General features: G+C 40.2%; 1 protein-coding gene across 1 annotated transcript in view; it reads right to left on the minus strand.

The window, feature by feature from the left end:
- Positions 1 to 22500, minus strand: part of xrn2 (5'-3' exoribonuclease 2) — a 52558-nt gene that overhangs the window by 5003 nt on the left and 25055 nt on the right. Inside the window, exons 24-30 of the mRNA XM_053336553.1 lie at positions 14202 to 14281; positions 13988 to 14044; positions 12957 to 13025; positions 11476 to 11604; positions 9095 to 9210; positions 5660 to 5682; positions 5554 to 5600 (exon numbers count right to left, since the gene is read on the minus strand). Coding sequence (XP_053192528.1) covers positions 5554 to 5600; positions 5660 to 5682; positions 9095 to 9210; positions 11476 to 11604; positions 12957 to 13025; positions 13988 to 14044; positions 14202 to 14281 — 521 coding nt within the window. The remainder of the gene's footprint in view (positions 1 to 5553; positions 5601 to 5659; positions 5683 to 9094; positions 9211 to 11475; positions 11605 to 12956; positions 13026 to 13987; positions 14045 to 14201; positions 14282 to 22500) is intronic.

Below are 22500 nucleotides of genomic sequence, written 5' to 3' on the forward strand. Positions count from 1 at the left end.
TCAGTCAGCCGGCAGCATTGTGACGCTTCAAGTACCCCGGTTCCATCGCTGCAAGCCCTTCACAAAGACACACTTAATAGAAAGAGAGAGAGAAGAGAGAGAGAGAGAGAGAGAGAGAGAGAGAGAGAGAGAGAGAGAGAGAGAGAGAGGTGAGAGAGAGAGAGAGAGAGAGAGAGAGAGAGAGAGAGAGAGAGTGAGAGAGAGATGAGAGAGAGAGAGATAGAATAAAAAAAGATAAATGAAAGAAAGAAGAAAAAAAAAGGAGCGAACGGCTTCTTCCAGATTCACCGTTGCCAAGGCGATGACCAGCTGCGAGCCGCGGACTTGTTTGTTTATAGGGGCAGCAGTGCTGAGTGGTTCAGGCTCAGGGTGGGTGAAGGGTGAAGAAAAGGACCCAGAGCCTCATGTTTAGAAACCAACCAGGAGGAGGAAGGAGTCAGTGTTAAATATTAAAAAAAAAAAAAAAGAAAAAAAGACCAATGACGCTGATAGATAAATACTAAATGGGGAGATATATTGATTATATTGATTATTGGTTAATTATCAGAAGAGCTGGTTGATTAATTGATCATCAGAAGCACCTGTTTTGATAATTAAATAATCCTTTCAGACAGTTTTACAGCAAAAAAAGCCAAAATTGTAACTATTAAATGAGACTATTTGATGCTTTTGTCTGTTATATATGAAAATAAAGTGAATATTTTTGGATTCAAGTCAAAGTAAAGAACATTTTTATATATATTAATGTAGTTTGGGGGAAACTGAAGGAATTTTACACTTTTTTCTGACATGTTAAAGACTAAAATGATAAAAAGGGAAAATAAAAGTAAATAATGCTGATAGTCAGTGTATTGGAAATATATTGATTATTTATTCATTATCAGTAGAGCTGAAACAACTGATCACTTAATCAATCATCAGAAGCAACTGTTTAGATAATTAAATAATCCTTTCACACAGTTTTCAGCCTAAATTGTAACTATTAAATGAGATTGATTGATGCTTTTGTCCATCATATGTGAAAATAAAGTTCATATTTTTGGATTCAAGTCAAAGTAAAGAATATTTTTATATATATTAATGTAATTTGGGGGAAACTGACGGAATTTTTCACTTTTTCTGACATGTTAAAGACTAAAATGATAAAAGGGAAAATAAAAGTAAATGATAGCCAACACTGTGTGGATATCAGGGCTAATGGGTAATATATTGATCATTTCTGTACTTTTGTGGATTGTTTATTTTTAAAATGTAACTAATTGCTGTAAATTGTCATTTCTATTGTCTTACTGCACCACAAATTGCCCCTCGGGGTCAATAAAGATATCTTGAATAAATATAGCTTCATACAGCTGCTAGCATGGCTGCAGAATTTAAAATGCCTTTCCCAATGCAACGTAGGAGAGAACAAACTCCAACAAGACAAGACGACGCAGTACGATCATTTACAACTGAACCATCGGCCACAACGTATCTTCCTAAAGGGTTTAAATCATATATCAAACTGCTGCTGAGACGTTAGAGCCAGCGGTGGATTACTGGAGGGACGATGACACGTTGACCAACCGATCACCTCCGAAAACATCCAAACACATTTCCAAACAAAGGCGCCTCGATCATGTTGGACCAGCCGATAACTCGATATTCATCAAATATCTAAGAAATCATGAACGAGTCCAAGACTTTGAGAAACTAATGGAAGACTTTTGATGTTTTGGATCCAATGAAAACTAAACAAATAGCTTAAAAAGGGGAAAACCCAACATAAAGAGTCTCAGTAACTGATCAACGCTCCTTGTTATTGATTCTACAGTCTGTGAATTCTCTTATTTGGTGTTTTGATGATGAAGGTGCAGAGCGCTGTCTCACACATCCGTCCTAAATCTCCCATCAGTGATCAGCTGGGTTGAGATATGATGACTGAAGGCCGTAAGATACGATTAAATATTATTGTCTGGACCCCAGGAAGACAAGCTGTCGTCTTGGAGTCAGCTAATGGGGATCCTTTTAAATAAACAAATAATTACGTTATTGTACGATACGTCTGTAATTATTAGCCCAGGCTTACAGTGACCCCTCGAGCCCCTTTTGGATGGACGAGACCCCTCCCATCAAGATAGAAATATTTAATCAATCAGATAAACTTTATATTGATTAGCATCGACTCTTCTCTCAAATGGACCCAAACTACACCAGCTAAATGCATATGATAATTATATATTTAGAAAGTAGATTCATTACAAGATGATTAGTTAAAACATTTCAATTCAATTTCCATTTTGTGGATTTCAAAATAAAAGAACAGTCATTTATTTCCTCATTGAAGTTTTCTTAAAAACAGAGTTAAAGAGAGTATCGTCACATCCCTACCATGTACCATATGATAAGTCGAGAAATAGAAATGATGATGCTGATACGTCAGTAATTATTGGGCCAGGCTTACGGTGACCCCTCGAGCCCCTTTAGGTGGACCAGACCCCTCCCATCAGGATAGAAATATTTAATCAATCAGATAAACTTAGTATTGATTAGCATTGACTCTTCTCTGGACCCAAACTACACCAGCTAAATGCCCCCCAGCCTCCAGAGCTGCTGGATCCCCCTCACTGTAGGGGTCAAGCATTCAGGCTACTACTGGTTTTTCCTTTAATTCACCCCCCCAACCCCCCCATTCCCCCCTCCCCCCTTTCCTCGTCTGCATCCCACCACTTCTTCTCTGCTGACGGCTGCAAAAAAAAAAAAGAAGTAGTAAAGCGCACAATTACCAGCCAGCAGGCGGACTGCTGTCGGCACATTATCATTTTGTTTTTTTGTCATTCAGTTTTCATGTTTGATTATCTCCTCCACCAACAAACTTTAAGTGGACCACCCAGTCGGGCTCCCAATTATAAACTCCCTCAAAAACACTGGTCTTCTTTTTTTTCCCTCGTGGGCCAGCGACGACTCAAAAGGAGAGAATTTACAAGTGGACACCTGTCAATCTCCTTAATTAACAATGATCTGAAAGTGTATGGACCTCCAGTCTGCAGCGGACAAAAGCCAACAAAGGATTACGCTTTAAATCCTTAAAACACGCTCGGCCTCCACTGTATTAACGCCGGGATTACAACCAAGCTAAACAACTAAACGTCCCTCTCCGCCTCTTTTCAATTAGTGAAGGCGACTATTTGACTCAGCTCCCTCGTCCAGCCGGCTCAGGATGAAGTAACAGAAACTAGACTGTAACTTTTCTGTCTGCTCGGACAAAGACGAGCAACAGACTCCCCCGAAAACTCAACCAGCTTCTCCTCGGACTGGTTTTTACGAGAAGAGAATCAACTTAAGAAAAGTTTAAAACCTCTAAATGAATGATGACTGAAGGAGATATAGTTAAAAATCAATATTATAATATCAATACTATCAATACTAATCTGTTTCTCGATGTCGACTTAAATCACTACGACTGTTTTCTTTCAAATGTTTCAGTACAGATACCAAGACTGGACTTCTTCCCAGGGCTGCAGCTCATTCTTATTCTCATTAGTGATTAGATTAATGATTATTTGAGGTTTCTTACAAGCTAAGGTGACTTCAAATAGGACTCCGTAACAGAGACTAGACTGTAACTTTCCTCTCTGCTCGGACAAAGACGAGCAACAGCTTCTCCTCAGACCGGTTTACGAGACATAAACTACTCTAAATGAATGATAACTGAAGGAGATATAGTTCAAAATCAATATTACAATATCAATATTATCAATACTGGTCTGTTTCTTGATGTCGACTTAAATTATTACAACTGTTTTCTTTCAAATGTTTCAGTACAGATACCAAGACTGAACTTCCTCCTACGGCTGCAGCTCATTCTTATTCTCATTATTGATTAGTCTAATGATTATTTTCCTGGTTAAATGATTGTATCTTGAAAGCTAAGGTGACGTCAAATTGTTTTGTCTAACTAAGTAAGTCACTAACTGACTAAGAAAAGCATTAAATCGTCACATTTGAGGCTGAAACCAGCAAAGTTTAGATGTTTTTTTGCAATTAATCAATTAATCATCAAAATAGCTGCTGATTCATCTCATTCTGCAGATCTATGTATTAATATATCATCTCTATTTCTATCAAATCCTTTTATTAAGCACTGAGACAGGAAGTGTAACATCTCCAACGTATCAGTGTTTAATGTAACTAACAAGCAGCAGCACGACAGGTCGGCTTTTATTGAAATAAACCTGTAATATTATCAAGAGTTTGATTGAAATCAGGCACTACCAATTCAAAAAAAAGGTTAAAACTACAAGGAATGTGAAAAGAAGAATACAAAGCTAATGTTCAGTACTTTTAATGATATTATCACAACATCATAAAGGCCTATAGAGAGATACCAGACCTACTTTAAATCATTAATCTCCATTTTTTCTTCTTTCTTTGTCATTTTTTCTTTGTTTTTGTTCCTTTGCTGTAACACTTGATCTGTCTTATAAGCCTCCTGTCTGCTGTCTGTGAAGCATTTTGAGCTTTATTAACCTTTATGAACGATGCTGTATGAATAAAGCTTGATTGCTACTTTAAAGCCTTCATGCAGAGTTACACAGATACAGCAGAGTTTAACTGTGTCGAGTATTAACAACCAAACACAATATACAGTCAAGCCCGGAATTATTCATACCCCTGGCAAATTTTGACTTAAAGTTACTGTTATTCAACCAGCAAGTTGTTTTTTGACCGGAAGTGACACAGGCGTCTCCAAGAAGATAAAAAGACGATGTACAAAAGGCATCATTGTGGTAAAAAAAATATTTCAGTCAGCTTTTATTTATATTTGAACAAAAAGTGGCATGTATTTGGTGCACTGTTGCTATAGTGCCATGTTTTGTACTGTCCTTGTCACAATTAGGCATGGGCCGATATGAGATTCTGGTGGTATGATAACCATAAGCAAAAATATCACTGTTTCATGGTATGGCGATTACAGCTCTGAAATGTTCCTAAAAGGAAGAAAAATAAAGACAGACATGTTAATTTAACCTGAATCTGTAATGACAGTGTGAGGGGTCGTGATACTCTACGCTGCAGCTGCACCACCTGACGGATTTCTGACCAGCACTTCCTGTCTTTGACCAGACTAAAAACAGCTCATACCTTAGAGTTAGGAACGGTATGATGGAAAATTTGGTGGTTTCGGTTATCGTGGCTTTTTCATATCACGGTATACCTTCAACACAGTTATCATCCCATGCCTAGTCACAACTGCTTTGCAAAAAGTTAAATAAAAATATATTTTAAAAAAACAAAAAAACAAAACAAGCTAAAGATCAGTCGATGCTTCAGCTTCAATAAATGAATCTTCGACGCTGAAGTTCAGAGTAAAAATCTCACTTTTCCAGCAGCGTCAGATCTCAGTGGAGATAATGCTCCCCAGGACTTAAAAGGCCACATGTGTTTGGTGACTCCTTGTTATTGAAGTCTCTGCAGCAGCCAGTGTGAGCAGCTATTGTGTGCAGTTGTTATTCTCAAGTGGGTTGGGGGAGTTTTGGGAGGCTTATCATCATCATCCTCCTCCGCCGCCGCTGCTGCTGCTGCTGCTGCTGCGGCTGCTGGATGAAACCGTTACTTTGCTTTTGCTTTGCCCTGGTTAAAATTTGGTGTCAGTGTGTGTCAAGACAATAATGGCCACCAGCAGAGACTCCCCCGGGTGGGTTATTAAACACCAGCTGGTCCGGCCTCGGAGCACAAAGCCCGGCAGCGTGTTTCAGAGGCAGTGTGTTGACACATCACCGCAGGAGGTAGCGGCGCTGTTAAAAGGGGGAAGTTAACTTTGGTTTCAACCCTCTTCAGAGCGCATCACACATCCAATCAAAACCTCCCGGATGCTTTTATCACAGGGGGTAGGGGGGGGGGGGTGGGGGTGGTTACTGTGTCCAGCGGAGCCACTCGACAGTCTCATTACTAGCCCCTGGTCTCCCACAACGATAATCAGCAACCCCCCCCTTAAAAAAAAGCCCCCCACAAAAGCCCAGTAGAGCAAAGCCTGTAGTGATTACTGGCCGAGCAGAGGATTGTCCCTGAGAAAGTGTTATCTGGACAAAAGCGAGCCTCCTGTTGCAGAATAAGGCCTACTTGTGTCTGGATAATCACATTCCTCGGGACGTCCATATTACGATTCGTCCCCTGACTCCCTGCTGGTGTCAGAATAAAAGTCCCTGAGTCATTTTATTTTGATTTAAAACACGGTTGAATAATTTCCATCGGTTCACAGGTGAATCTTATTTTAGCATCCGACTGTCATCACTCAATGAAAGAGTCAAAGGTTTAACACTTTAAAAAAATGGACGAAAATCAGCAGAAATCAAATCTAATATAAAACGCTAGCTTCAATAATGACACATTATTTCTGTCTCAGGTACTTCAGCTGATCCTCCGTCAACCAGACACAAGCTCAGCATTTACAATAATTCACATTTATTAAAATAATTCCTTACAAAATGATGGAACAACTACAGAGTGAGAGAGATATATAAATATATATATTAAAAAGCTGGAAACCACTAATTGGAAAGTTTAACATTAAGAAGGAGAGGCAGAGGCCAGGGGAGGTGCTAGCGCAATCCGGAGGAGCCAAAAACCCCCATTTGCATTCAAGTGCCACCAGAATAGCCGCGACTCCCCCGCACGCTATCAGTGGGCAGATGAGATTATTCATCTACTTGCAAATTGGCACATCAAAGTCAAACTGGAGGAGAGAGCTGGCAGAGGAGCGCAGGGGGGCCGAGGGCCGGGGGGCCGAGCGCAGTCCGTGATTAGGAGCAGGGGAACAGATTCTGCCTCCATATGTGACGATCTGAGCTGCTCCGCCATCCGTCTCTCATGTGACCGACAAAAGGAGCTTTTTTTTTTAATCATATAACTCAATTATTTGTGTCTTGAAAAAAGAGACAGTTTGGCAGCTGGTTGGACAAAGTGTCGTCTTTCTTCTGAGTGAATTAATAACAGTATCCATTCATCTTTGTGTGTGTTTCTAGTTGCAGCTGATTATTTGGAGGAACAGCGTCGTGTAAACCAGCAGGTTGGAGCTCCAGCGGGTCACACAGCTGCTGATGAAGCAGCTGAGCAGTTTATGAGTTTATTCATTTATTTTCCTGCTAATAGAAATGATAAAACTAGCTCAGAGGAAGGATCAGAGCAGGAGAGCTGAACATGATGGTTGTTTCAGACAATAGAGATGAACTTGAAGATGACCAGAGATAATACATACAGTCAAGCCCGAAATTATTCATACTCCTGGCAAATTTTGACTTAAAGTTACTTTTATTCAACCAGCAAGTTGTTTTTTGACCGGAAGTGACACAGGCTTCTCCAAGAAGATAAAAAGACGATGTACAAAAGGCATCATTGTGGTAAAAAAAATATTTCAGTCAGCTTTTATTTACATTTGAACAAAAAGTGGCATGTCCAAAAGGGGTATGAATAATTTCGGGCTTGACTGTATATATGTTTATATTACTTAATCTAGTTACATTATATTACAGTAGGGCTGCAACTAATTATGTCATATCATTATTGACTCATCTGGCTTAAAGGATAATTACCGTTTTTTACAACCTGGACCTTATTTCTAGCATAAAATACGATCATTTACTCACCCAGACAACTTTGGTGTCATTTGGAGTCGTTCGGACGAAATTAGCTCCAGTGGAGCGCCGCGTATATCCGTAGGTATGACGTTCGGAAATGACATCATCCAGATCAGAGGTTAGGAAGTCAACCTACAGACCCCGGATGTTGATAACATGCCACCATGGGCTCGGAGGGGAATAGCACCAACGTATCATAACTACATATTGGTGAAATGAACTAGTTTCATGGCAGATAATGCCTAGTCTAGTTACATTATAGTACAGTAGGGCTGCAACTCATTATTCTTTCATTATTGATTCATCTGGCTTAATGAGCATCGTACTGTCTGAGTCAATACAAAGCTACAGCAGTGAATCCAATAATTCACCCAATCTGAGGCCCCGTTTACACGAGGACGCTGGCGGGTAAAAACGACTAAATATTTGATCTGAAGTGCCTTTTTGTTTACACGGTGACGGCGTTTTTGAGGCTTGAAAACGCAAAAATCTGAAACCTCCCTCCAGAGTGGAAAAGTTGAATACGCTCCGCCGTAGCCGTGCATGCCACCTAGCCGCCTGGCCGCCTGGCATTCATACCCTATCAAATTCCACTCACTTTTGCGTCACCGTACGCACGCAGATTTCCTCCTGAAAACGCACGCGGAATAAAAAGTGAAGACGCAACACCACTTTTGGGTCTTCTGTTCAGACCGCCATCGTGTCAATGTAGCCTGAGTCATAATGTTTCTTCTTCATCCTTTTAAAACTGTTTCCACATAAAAACATTAATCCAGAAGCTTTCACTTGAATCTAACTTCCTTTAGTCAAAATCATCCATTTTCACCATTTTACTCAAAGTCTGTTGAACTGAGATGTTTTTTTATCTTCCTTTTTCTAAACACACAGAATCGAGTCAAGAGGTTGGACTCAGTCAATGGGAAATTGTGTTCAAACCTTTTACTGTTACTGTACACACACACACACACACACACACACACACACACACACACACACACACACCTCAGAACAAGATTTAGATAAAGATCTCAACAAAATGAAATGTTATGAGACGTCTAATAAAATTAAATCACACCCCTACCATGTATCATATGATAAGTAGAGAAATAGATATGATGATGTTGATGATTGTCATGGTCTGATCACATCAACAGAGCTGTTTCCAAAATGGTTGTTTCATCAAGTAGTTTGTTCATTGGTTTTATGTCATCTTGATTCCTGTTCAGGTGTATGGGTTAGGGTTAGGGTTAGGGTCTGCTGCATCTAATAGTCTTTAAACTAATCACAAGTGGCTCAAAACAAAGCTGCAACACTAGTTCTTGGTTGTTCTCCAAGAACTAGTCTCACCTGGTTGAGAGTCAAGGATAGACTGTCTGCTAATGTTAATCTGCTGTAGCTCAGTGGACACTTGTCAGGGTATGTGAGTGAGTGTGAGTGTGTGTGTGTGTGTGAGTGTGTGTGTGTGTCTCTCTTACGATGGTAGGGCTGGTGGCCACCGCTGTGTTGAGGACGGTAGTTTCCTTGGCTGTAGTTTCCTGGCGGTGGAGCGTTGCTGTACTGACCTCCGCCACGTTGGTTCCTGTTCATACTGTGACTGAAGAAAAGACAAAAAATAAAGATCTAATTAACATCATCATCATCATCATCATCATCATCATCATATTTAAACACACACACATGTTTATCTCCAGGTAGTTAAAAGGGTCAGGTGTAAAGAACCAAACTGTGCTTCATTGTGTCGTGCTGCTTGATGTACAGACTCCGAAATACCATCGAAGAAGAAGTCCAGTTTGAGTGAATTTCAAGACTTACAAGAAGCAACATTACTGCACAGAAGTTAACACAGAATTATAACGTAACTATGAAGAGGTTAACAGTAGATATACAGCGCTAACGTGACAATGACTTCTACCTATAATGTGTATGTTCTTGCTTTTGGTTGCTGCTGTCTGGTAAAAGTTTGTTTTTCTTTAAGGTTATTTATACTTTAAGGAAGGAAAGGAGGGAGGAAAGAAGGGAGGAAGGAAGGAAAGGAGGGAGGAAAGAAGGGAGGGAGGGAGGAAGGAAAGAAGGGACGGAGGGAAGAAGGAAGGAAGGAAGGAAAGAAGGAAGGAGGGAGGGAGGGAGGAAGGAAGGAAAAGAGTAAGGAAGGAAAGACGGAACAGAGGAAAGAAAGAAGGAGGGAGAGAGGAAGGAAGGACGGAAGGAAGGACAGAAGGAAGGAAGAAAAGGGGATGGAGGGAGGAAAGAAGGAAGGGAGGAAGGACCGATGGAAGGAGGGACGGGAGGAAAGAAGGAAGGAAGGAAGGAAGGAAGGAAGGGAGGAAGGACCGATGGGAGGGAGGGAGGAAGGAAGGAAGGAAGGACGGAGGGAGAAAAGGAAGGAGGAAGGGAGGAAAGAAGGAACAGTCAAAACAGACGACAGGCAGGTTAAACTTGTGGGTGTCTCATATGATCATTAGTTCAGCTTATTATAGAAACTCATTCATAGTTTATCGACTTTAAAGGATCAGTTACAGTAAAACAGTCTTTTAAGTTAAAGTATCTTAACTGGTCACAGGTGATCGAAACATTAACAATGTTTAAAACCAGCCTCGATCAGACGGATGATATCTTGGTATTAAGCTCATTATCATCTGCTTGTTAAACTACTAATCCTTTTCTTTAAAATCTCTCTCTCTCTCTCTCCTCTCAGCAGCTGCCTGTTTGGCCCCATCAAGGCACATAACTGCCTGAATTAACGACTTACTTTAGAGCTGGAAGGGAAAATAAGAAAGAAAGAAAGAAAGAAAAGAAGCTGGAATATATTGTGTTTCTTCCAAAGCGTGCATAATTAATTCACAAACACGGCACCACGCAGTCGGACCGAGCCAGATGTTCAATTATTCACATTTCCTTAATGATAATATCAACGTGTGGAGGAGAGAGCTTAGATCATAATCAAGGATGGCTGGTTAATGGGGACCGTTAAAGGGAGGGGGGGGGGGGGGGGGGGTAGTTTGGATGGAGATGGGGAGGAGGGGGGTAACAAACATTTAAACACATTTTCCATTTTAAAATGCTGTACTCCTCGTCTCGTCTCCTACATGTGAACACTGAGTCACTGCAGGATCAGTTGTTATTGTTTAAACGCAGCTTAATGTTAAATTATATTATGACATCATCACAACGCTGCAGGAAGTGGCGGAGGCAGGTCTGTGTGTGTTTAGAGACTGTATGTATGTTTGGGGCAATATATTGATATTCAAATTCATATTTCATAGATATCGTGTTAGATTATAAAGATTGTGTGATATGGATTAGATGTCTTTTTATGCTTTTAAAGGCTGCATTACAGTAAAAATTTAATTTTCTGAGCGTAACAGACTATTCTAAGATCTGCCTTTTATCCACTCAGTCATTATATCCACTTTACTGATGATTATTTATCAAGAATCTCATTGTGTAAATATTTTCTGAAAGCACAGATAGTCGTCCCTTCAATATTGCCCAGCCATGTGTATGTTTATGGGGTTTTTAAAAGCTGTGCAACATATATTCATCTATGTTTTTAAAAATATATTAGTCTTATTTTCAGTGTAACATAATGTCATGAGGCTCATCATATCATGGCTGACATTTGTAATATTTTAGTAGATATTTTTTATGTTTAAAGACTCTTTCCAGACTCTTTCTTTTTCAGACTTTCAATCTAGCTAGCTAAACTTGAACTCAGATTTAGATACGATTGCTGAGTTTACATAGAGCTAAACTGCTGGCAAATTATCTAGGTGGTCTTTATCCGATTTTGAGATGTCCGTTATAGTCTGATGTAGGTCTGATGTAGATTGGACTAAGGGTGTCACAGATATAAACTTACCCCAGAGCCCTGAAGCCGGACTGGCCCAGGTGAGCCTGCTGTCTGTTGGGGTTGAAGCCCAGCTGAGGTCTCCATGGTTCCCTGTTCCCTCTCTCCCAGTCTCCAGGTTTCAGGACTTTGTTGGGCATCCTGGGAGAAGAAACAGAGGGAAACATTAGGATGTGAAACTGCTTAGTGATGATGAAACATTGGTTAAATAAACACAGAAAAAAAAAAGATTCAAATTCTGAAAAACCTACAAGTTGAAATATCGACCCATACTAACAACAGATGTCTTTCTGTTTCATATATAATATAAACAGGAAGTGCAGGGAAAAGTAATATAAAAGACATCAGAGTGATTCTTTTCATTCTTGTTGAATATCAGGCTAATAAGTAAAACCTTATCCTGAACACATGCAACAATATACTCATTATGTGCATGCATGTGAACTTCACCATGTGCAATGTAACAAGTACTCAATCTGCTTTTGTTTTTTATTTTTATTCCAGAGTCTGTAGTTTTTGTTATTGTGTGTAGTTATGTTTACTGTTTGTATCACTGGAGACACTTAATTTCGTTGTGCAATGATAACATGAGCATTAAAATTATTATAATGTAATTCTGAATTAATAAAAATGATAAAGCAAAAAAACTGGTGAGAAATCCGTCGTAATGAACAATGAGACAAAACTTCAATACATGTAAAACAGAATCAAAGGAAGTGAATTTGTGTCTTTTTTGTATTGAGTTAGCAGTAATAGAGTTTTAAAGCCTACAAATGTCTATACGCTTGTTCCCTCTGTTAAACATTAGGAGCTGCCAAAGTGTTTTATATCATTTTAAGATCCATGAAAGATGTGAAAAGTTAACTAAATATAAAAAAATGAAGGTTATATGGTTGATGTGAATGTTTCTTATAGTCATCAAATCCCATGACAAGACAACAATGAACTAAACTACCATCAAGTATTATAAGTGTGTGTGTGTATGTGTGTATCTGTGTGTGTGTGTGTGTGTGTGTGTGTATCTAAAGTTTGATATATCTTATTTCCTCTGTACCATAGATCTTTGTTATTATTCAAAAACTATTAAAAACACGTGAATGAGGCAAACTGCTGCACTGGGTGAAATGCTCCTTTATATTCTTCTGCATAACTTTCGCTAAAAAAAAAAATCTTAAGTGTCCGTCCAGCTTTTAAAACCTTGTATCTTCAGTAGGGAACGAGGACCTTGGAGGGCAGAGAGCCGACGACAAAATAGGAAAGTCATAAAGTTCCTCTACTATAGATCGATTTTGGATTTTGGGTCTTTTCATGAGATTATCCGACAATGAGAACGTTTTCAAAAGCACCAAACCCTCATCTTGTGATAATGAGATGTGAAAAATGAAAAGCTTTCCATCCCTGAAAAGATATCTTAAGAAGAATTTCTGTAGTAAGTTAAAAAAGAAAAGAATAACCCCCCGCCCCCCCCCCCCCTCCCCCGGCTCCTCACTCACTTGGCACCAGCAAGAAGAACCGCCTTGAACACAAAATCTTGAGCAAACTCAGGATCCTTGAACCACACTCTGCAAAATACAAGAACATCAGTTTCAATGGCGGACAAAGAGAGATGCATTAGCTAACTTCTTCTTTTTAAATAGAAAATCTTGCCTTCAACACTCCACCGCTCTGTGTGTGTGTGTGTGTGTGTGTGTGTGTGTGTGTGTGTGTGTGTGTGTGTGTGTGAGATGGAGTCAAGGATTATTCTGTGATGGAGCATAATCATTTTCTTCTCAACCTGCTTCACTGTCATGTTCCTCAAAATGTGTCTTAAGGCTCAAAAGGAAGGTTGATAACTGATGAAAGGCGAGTTTATAGAAACACACACACACACACACACACACACACACACACACACACACACACACACACACACACACACACACACACACACACACACACACACAGAGGAATGAATGAATGAAAGGTATAGGGAGGAAAGAAGGAACGAAAGGAGTAAGGAGGGAGGGAAGAAGGAGAGGAGTAAGGAGGAAGGAAGGGATGAAAGGAGGAAGGAAGGAAAGGAGGGAGGAGGGACGGAGGAAGGAAGGAGGGAGGGAGTAAAGGAAGGAAGGAAAGGAGTAAGGAGGAAGGAAGGGAGGAAAGGAGGGGGAGGAAGTAAGGGAGGAAGGGAGGAGGGAGGAAGGAGAGGAGTAAGGAAGGGAGGGAGGGAGGAAGGAAGGAAGGAAAGGAGAAAGGAGGGAGGGAGGAAGGAAAGGAGTAAGGAGGAAGGAAGGGAGGAAAGGAGGGAGGGAGGGTGGAAGGAATGAGGGAGGGAAGAAAGGAGGGAGGAAGGAAGGAAGCAAGGAGGGACGGAAGGAAGTGAGGAAAGAAGTATGGAAGGAGGGGAAAAAACGAAGGAACAATTAAAGAAAGAGGGAGGAAGGAAGGAAGGAAGGAAGGAAGGAACAGTCAAAAGAGAGATGGGGTCAATTTGACCCGGGAGGACGACAGGAGGGTTAAAAGTGTTTATGAAGTCGGTTCTTACCCGATGGAATTGTTCTGTGCAATATCACGAAGCATCGGGATGGGCGACTTCACCGGCCTGAAGGATGAAAGTTAAAAAAAGAAAAAAAAAGAAAAAAAAAAAAGAAAGAGTGAATAAACGAGGCGGTCGGAGTCGTTGCATCGGATTCAGGAGGTTAGAGCATTTAAAAATAACATTAATATAGAAAAGTGGGAATAAAGCAGCGTTTCCTTACTTATCTGGTAGAATAGGGTCGTCATCAAGATTTAATATACCTTGGATCCCGTGGCAGAGCTCAGCGGGGATCTCTGTGCCCTGACGGAGACAAAGTATGACATCATCAACTGACTCGTAAAGGTGTCAACTCAGCAGCTAAGGTGTCATTTAGTATCTTAACGCATCTTTGGTCTGCTCTTGTTTTCATTGAAGTTGCATGAACTTTCTGATTTGGTGAACTCATTGTATTCATTATCGAAGGAAGGAAAGAAAGGAAAGAAGGAAGGAAGGGAATAAAGGAAAGAAGGCAGGGAGGAAGGAAGGAAGGAAGCAGAGAGAGAGCAAGGAACGACAGAAGGAAGAAAGGGGGATGGAGGAAGGAAGGAAGGAAAGAAAGGAAAGAAGGAAGGAAGGGAATAAAGGAAAGAAGGCAGGGAGGAAGGAAGGAAGGAAGGAAGGAGAGAGAGAGCAAGGAAGGAAGGAAGAAGTAAGGAAGGAAGGATGGAAGGATGGAATGAAGGACGGAAGGAAGGAAGGAAAGTAGGGAGAAAGGAAGGGTGGAAGGGAAGGAAGGAAGGAAGGAAGGAAAGTAGGGAGAAAGGAAGGGTGGAAGGGAAGGAAGGAAGGAAGGAAGAAAGGAAGGAAGGAAGGAAGGGAGGAAGGGAGGAAGGGAGGAAGGGAGGAAGGGAGGAAGGGAGGAAGGGAGGGAGGAAGGAAGGAAGGGCGGATGGGAAGGAAGGAAGGAAGGAAGGAAGGGAAGGAAGGAAAGAAGGAAAGAAGGAAAGAAGGAAGGAAGGAGGGAGGGAGAAAGGAAGGAAAGAAGGACAGAGGGAAGGCGGGAAGGAAAGAAGGAGCGAGGAATGGTGGACAGAAGGAAGGAAGGAAGGAAGGAACAGTTGAAACAGACGGGGTCAATTTGACCCGGGAGGACAACAGGAAAGTTAACTACATTAATTGGATCATAGTGAATTATTTCAATGTGTTTTGGGGGCTTTGGGTTAAATTATTGCAAAATAACTGAACTAATGACTCAACTAAATGCAGATATTATTATAGTGGTTTACAGGTGATGATTTTATTTACTATAAGCCCAAGAGGAAGCCAACATTTCCACTTGGGCTTAAAGTCCAGCTTCTTAGCAGCCAAAAATAACGTCAAGAATAATTCATTTTTTGTTATTGACTAATCTAGTTTGAGGTAATCAGGCTCGTGGTTGCTGCTGCTGTATTTTCTGAGACACGTTTATGATGCAGCAAAAACAACATGACACACAATTACTTTAGTGTCTCTGCATAATTAACAGGGACTGAATCCGACTGTGGCGACACCTGCACAGCTGCACGAACATCTGCAGCAGAATGACGCAGCAAAGAAAAGCAGAAGAAGACTTTCATTACACACAAGCTGCTTACTCTGTGTGTGTGTGTGTGTGTGTGTGTGTGTGTGTGTGTGTGTGTGTGTGTGTGTGTGTGTGTGTGTGTGTAGATATATGTCAAACTCATTTTCATTCAAGGGCCACATACAGCCCAATTTGATCTCATGTAGGCCGGACCACTAAAAGGAAGGAAGGACGGAAAGAAAAGGAGGAGAAGAAAGAAGAAAGAGAATACAGGAAGGAAAGATGGAAGGAAGAGAAGAGAAGACAGGAAGGAAGGAAAAGAAGGAAGGAATGAGGAAAGGAAAGACAGATGGAAGGAAAGAAGGAAGGAAAAGAAGACAGGGAGGAAGGGAGGAAGAAGGAAACTGTGCCGGATTGGCCCTCTCGGCGGGCCGGTTCTGGCCCACGGGCCGCATGTTTGACACCCCTGATATATATCTAATAACTAGCTGCTATATAATAAAACCTTTAAGATGCTGCATGTTGTTCATTCTCCCCTTCCTCCTCCTCTCCTCTCAGTCTGACAGACATTTATCAGCTTTTAGAGTTTTTTGTTACCTCGCTAGTTTCGCCACGGTAGAGTTCTTGGATGAAGTCGAACAGCAGGTGAGACTTCCCCACGAACATGACGTCGTTTCCCAGGCTGTTTCTTTTCACTGAGACAGAAAACACACATCATTATTTTAATAGACTGGATTAAATAGTAGAGAAAGAAAGAAGGAAAGAAGGAAAGAAAGAAGGAAAGAAGATGATGAATGGGAAAAGAAGAGGAAAGGCACAAAAACACACAAGAGCAAAACATCAAAACATTAGAAGATTAGAAGTAAAAAGAAAGAAGGAGAAAAAAAGAAGATGAGCAACTTAAAGTATATTATTATAATGACTTTACTGTGTGATTAAAAACAGTTCATTAAGAAAATGAGGCAGTTTTCTAGCAGCTGCTAAACTTCCTGAACTTTCCTCAAACTAAATCTAAAACATGTCATCACACAGAAACAGCTACTTTTTAAATGATTTCAAAATTGTTATTTACTTACTCCTGAACCTCTCTTAGCCTTGTTTGGCACCCCCTCGCATCCTATGAGCTCTAAAGTCATGCAGACTGTATTTGCTTTTACCACCCTGTTGGCCATGCGACTCATTCTCCTTAGCTGGAAACGCCCTCAACCTCCATCCCACCACAGATGGGTGAAAGAGCTTTTACTGTCCATTAGACTAGAGAAGCTTAGATTTTCTCTTAATGGCTCCCTAAACTTGGAGACCTCTCCTAAATTATATTGACTCTCTGACATCTCTGTCTAATTCTGATGACCGAGTCAGGCAACTGATTTTAGTAAAGCACTGTTTTAACGGCTGCTGCTTTTTAAATGTCTTTTTAATTGTTCTTATGTTTTCCTTAGTTATGTTTATTTATTTATTACCATTTCTTTTGCCCTCTTGTCCTTTAAAAAGGAGTGCAATTTTGTTCCACTGTGTGTATTTAATAGATGTGGTTGGATTGACAAATAGATAAACTGTAAAAAAACAAAAAAAAACTCTTTAATTTTTATGTTAAATCAGACGGAACTGACTAGGCATGGGCCGGTATGAAATTCTGACGGTATGATAACCTTAGGTAAAAATATCACGGTTTCACGGTATTATGATTACGGGTATAAAATGTGATATTTTGAAATGTCTGTATTTAAAAACAAAAAAAAAAAAAAATCCCATTGAATGGTCTTTTACTTTTAGTAAATATGTATTTAAAATAAATGATAATAAAAAATAACTGAATTATTTCTAAATAAAAAAAAAAAGTGCAGTCCTTCAACTGAGGCTAAACCTGCAACTCAAGTCACGACATAAATTGATTATTTTTTGTGAGAAAAAAAACAACACAAAATGCAAATAAATGCAATCACTGAACCTGTGGCTCAAGATATCAGAACATAAATAATTGAAAAAAGTAAAAACACTTCTAAGATAAATATAAATAAATAAATGCAGGCAGGAGCTTAAAACTGAATCTCAACAGTTTTTGGAGACTTGCTCACGATCATATAGGATGTATTTCCTCCTCACGCTGCTACTGTCCGGGACCTTCTTCCTCCAAGACGCGGCCGTTTGTGTTTTTACGGTAGCCTTATAAGTATAAATACAGCCGACTTGGCGCTTTTAGACGGGAGGAAAGTTCGGGGGGGGGGGGCTCGCCTCCTTCAGCCAGCATACAGCCTGCAGAGCGACCTGCTTGTAACAGCAACCGGAGGTGCGCTACTTTACGCTGCAGCTGCACACGACCAGGGACCTCCACTCTCTCTCTGACGAGACCTCACATTAAAAAAAACCTGCTCATACCGCAGGAACGGTATGACGGAAAATGTTAGTGGTTTTGAAACCGTGACTTTTTCATACCGTGGTATACCTTGAAACCGGTAACCGGCCCATGCCTAGAACTGACAGTTGTGGCTCAAAACTATGTTCACATGCTCATCACTTCAGCTCTGATAAACCTTTTTTTTTAAATCATAAGAGGAACTTTTATTTTGGCGGTCTCTGCTGTAGAAGTCTGCTCACCTTCCTCAGGTGTGAGGTCGGGGTAAACATCAGTCAGAGCCGCTCTCAGCCGACGTTCATCCACAAACGGCAACAAGGCAACACCTGCAAATACCAGCACACATAGAAAACTTTATTAACAAACCAAACACTGACATTAACATACACACTTCTAACTCTCATAGTGTTTTATCCATCCATCAACGCTCCCTGGGTGATAATAAATATACCTAAAACGTGTTTTTTGTTTTTATCATACTGGCTTAAATTTGTCAAGCAGAAATATTATAGCAGATATATTTCACTTTTATGAGCTCAGTAGATAAAAATCCTTATATTATAATTTATTTAACTGTTACACTGCATTTAAAAGCTCCAAAACCTGCACAGAGCACATTGGGAGTTCTTTGCCCTGGGTTTAGACTCTCAGGCAACATCTGCATAACGCACTATTAACAATTAACTCCAACTATAATCATCATCCATCTATCAGTGGAAGCATATTTGATGCTGGATGTTGTTGTGATGATGTTTCTTTTATTTCTTTACTCTTTAACCCTCCTGTTGTGCTCAGGTCAAGGAAGGAAGGAAGGAAGTAAGGAAATGAGGAAGGAACGAAGGAAGGGAGGAAAGAGGAAGGAAGGAAGGAAGTGTGGAAAGAAGGAAATGAGGAAGGAACAAAGGAAGGGAAGAAAGAGGAAGGAAGGAAGGAAGAGTGGAAAGAAGGAAATGAGGAAGGAACAAAGGAAGGGAAGAAAGAGGAAGGAAGGAAGGAAGAGTGGAAAGAAGGAAATGAGGAAGGAACAAAGGAAGGGAAGAAAGAGGAAGGAAGGAAGGAAGAGTGGAAAGAAGGAAATGAGGAAGGAACAAAGGAAGGGAAGAAAGAGGAAGGAAGGAAGGAAGTGTGGAAAGAAGGAAATGAGGAAGGAACAAAGGAAGGGAAGAAAGAGGAAGGAAGGAAGGAAGTGTGGAAAGAAGGAAATGAGGAAGGAACAAAGGAAGGGAAGAAAGAGGAAAGAAGGAAGGAAGGAAGAGTGGAAAGAAGGAAATGAGGAAGGAACAAAGGAAGGGAAGAAAGAGGAAGGAAGGAAGGAAGGAAGTTTGGAAAGAAGGAAATGAGGAAGGAACAAAGGAAGGGAAGAAAGAGGAAGGAAGGAAGGAAGTGTGGAAAGAAGGAAATGAGGAAGGAACAAAGGAAGGGAAGAAAGAGGAAGGAAGGAAGGAAGAGTGGAAAGAAGGAAATGAGGAAGGAACAAAGGAAGGGAAGAAAGAGGAAGGAAGGAAGGAAGAGTGGAAAGAAGGAAATGAGGAAGGAACAAAGGAAGGGACGAAAGGAGGAAAGAAGGAAGGAAGGAAGGGAGGAAGGAAAGAAGGAACAGTCAAAACAGACGGGTCAATTTGACCCGGGAGCAGAACAGGAGGGTTAAGTTTTTATGTTGTATGCTTCACCATAAGAGAGCCACCTGACGAGCTCTTATGGGTTTCATTGGCTCCTTCTGCACATTTCTCTTTACCCTAATCTCAAAAAACCTGCAACTATCATGTATTTTTCCTTTTATGTGCAATAAATGTAACCTTTAACTGTTGATATTTAAGTATTAAATCAACCTAATGACATAAACCACCTTTAAAATCTCCCCTTTACATTCTGTGTTATTTAAAGAGACAGCGACTCACCCTGCCAGGCGTATTTCTTGCCGTTGAGATCGATGGCGAAGTCGTCGGGGTAGAAGTCAATGATGGAAGAATCCTGTATTAAAGGAAGAGTTTAATATCACAACTTATTATAAAAAAAAAAAAAGATGGAGGCAGTAGCTACAAGCATGGAGGCTTTTAAAACTGCTATTAGAAGGAAAGGATGTATTTTACTTCACAGGTGATCACAGCCAATTCAACTTGAGTTAAAAGACCTCTGAATTGTCACAGAAGTCTCCTGAAACTCATTTTTTGGATTAATAGATAAATAAATAAAAGACTTACCGGACTGCTCATGAGGTTCCGCCATGTTTGGGGCAGGAAGTTGCCGCTAGCAGCAGGAAATACTCCCATCAGCTGTTCCAAGGGCTTGAACTACAAATAACACAATAATACACACAAGAGTCATTTCACTTCCTGTCGTCCTCCAGGGTCCCCCCGTCTGTTTTGACTGTTCCTTCCTTCCTCCCTTCCTTTTGGCCTTCCTCCCTACTTCCCTCCTTCTTTCCTCCCTCTTTCTTTATTTGTCCCTTTGTTCTTCCCTTCCTTCCCTCTTTCTTTACTCCCTCCTTCTTCCACACTCCTTTCCTTCCTTCCTTCACTCCTTACTTCCTTCCTCTTTTCCTCCTTACTCCTTCCCTCCCTCCTTTCCTTCATTCTCTCCTTCCTTCCCTCTTTTCCTCCTCCTTCCCTTCCTCCCTCTTTTCCTCCTTACTCTTTCCCTTCCTCCCTCCCTCCATTCCTTCCTTATTCTTTTCCTCCTTCCTTCCTTCCATCCTTCACTCCTTCCTCTTTTCCTCCTTACTCCTTCCCTTCCTCCTTTACTCCTTCCTTCCTCCCTCCCTCCCTCTAAGGAGTCTTTAAGGTCACATGGAGCAACAGTTTATATATTCCAGTTTAAAATCCCTTCGAGAGACAAAGACGAGAGAAATAAGACAAACAGGAAGTAAGTTAGAGTCCGTTCTTACCGGTTTGGTCCCCTTCTCGAAGTCTGTGAACAATCCTTTGATGTCTTTGAAGTCGGAGGCGAACGGAGCGTAGTGAAACGGGAAGTACCACTTCCAGGAAGCGCAGCCCTGCAAAAAACATCAACCAGGAAATATTCTGACTTTAATACCAAACGTCCGAACGTCAGAGATGAAACACGAAACACAAGATTCATACTGGACAGAAGATATTTGACAGAGAGATTATTATAACCAGTTATTAATAAAGTCAGTTAGAGGTGAGCAATATGGCAAATATATAATATCATGATTCATGATTTTATCACGTCTCTTTTTCATGTGTTGAAAGTTTGTGTGTGTTTGTGTGTTTGTGGGTGTGTGTGTGTGTTAGCGGCTCACAAACACTTAACCAGTGAAAGACTCAAATAAAAAAACTCTACAAATAAAGAGCAGGTGTTAAAAAGTAGTGAAAGTCCATAAAATTGATTTTTGCATTTAAATTCTTTCAAGTCTAAATTTTTCCCGCCTTCATGAAAACAGCTGAAAACATCTGGTGGTGAATAATAATTAATTAATTAATTAATTAATTAAAAAATAAATAAATAAATAAAAATAATAATAATAATAATAATAATAATAAATGAAAATAATAATAATACTTTATTTGCATAGTACCTTTTATACATTAAATGCAGCTCAAAGTGCTTCACAATAAAATAAAGTACATAGACGAAGTGTTTCAAAATAAGAGGAAAGAAATAAAAGCATTAATGCGATATATAATATAATGAAATATAAGAATAAAAATAAGAATAAAAACTAACAACAAATATAGTACATAGTAAAAGTAGAATAAAAAAACAGCGATAAGTGATATAAGAGCTGATTAAAAGCTAAAATAAAGAGAAAGTTTTTATCTTTCTCTTAAAAATATTTAGTTAAACATCTTCCCTGATATCTAAAAAGGTTTGTTTCGTAGTTTTGGGTTGAAATAAAACATGGAGAACAGGAGCAGACTAGTGTGATGTATTTTAATTTTAATTAAGTCTAAATTAAACATTTTATTCGTAGTGTTTTTTTGTTTCATTACAAACGTTCAAAGTAATTTCCCGACTTCTGAGAATAAAAGCGATGGAGGGAGAAAAAATAAATAGTCCTCAGACTCCGAGCCGACTTGGGGAATAGAAAGAAAAGCTTTTCTTTGCCCTTTTTCTCCTAAAAACTCAAAGCTTAAAATCCAATCTGCTCAGACTAACGTAGCAGCGCTGACATTTAAAAACCTTCACCAGGCTGACGGCTGAATCCTGATCAGACCCACTACCGAATCCCACTCCTCAATTTAAATTTACTCTCCCTCCGTCTCTCTCTCTGTCTGTTGTTGCTTCACTTTCAAAATAAAAGCCCCCAAAAAAAATCCACCCAGTCATTGAGCAGATCGATCGTACTCTAAACTAAACACCTGCTGAGGGTCTCCCACACCTCAGAAATCACCCCCCTCCCCACCCCCCCTCTGTGCTCTCCATGTTTGCCGAAATGTTTATATAGGAATGAAAAAAAGAAAAAAAAAACACATGTAACCCGGCAGATCAAGCCTTCGGACCACTTATCCTTCCTGAGCAAACACCAAAAGGACGACCTCCACTTCCCACAATCCACCTCTGAGAAAACAAGGTCCTCGGATAAATCCACCCATCCTCACATCTTAAGCAATCTCTCCTTTTTTTTTTTTTTTAAAGCCCACCACTCTATTATTAAGAGATGTT

This window comes from Scomber japonicus, chromosome 17 (assembly GCF_027409825.1).
Source record: "Scomber japonicus isolate fScoJap1 chromosome 17, fScoJap1.pri, whole genome shotgun sequence".
Classification (NCBI taxonomy): domain Eukaryota; kingdom Metazoa; phylum Chordata; class Actinopteri; order Scombriformes; family Scombridae; genus Scomber; species Scomber japonicus.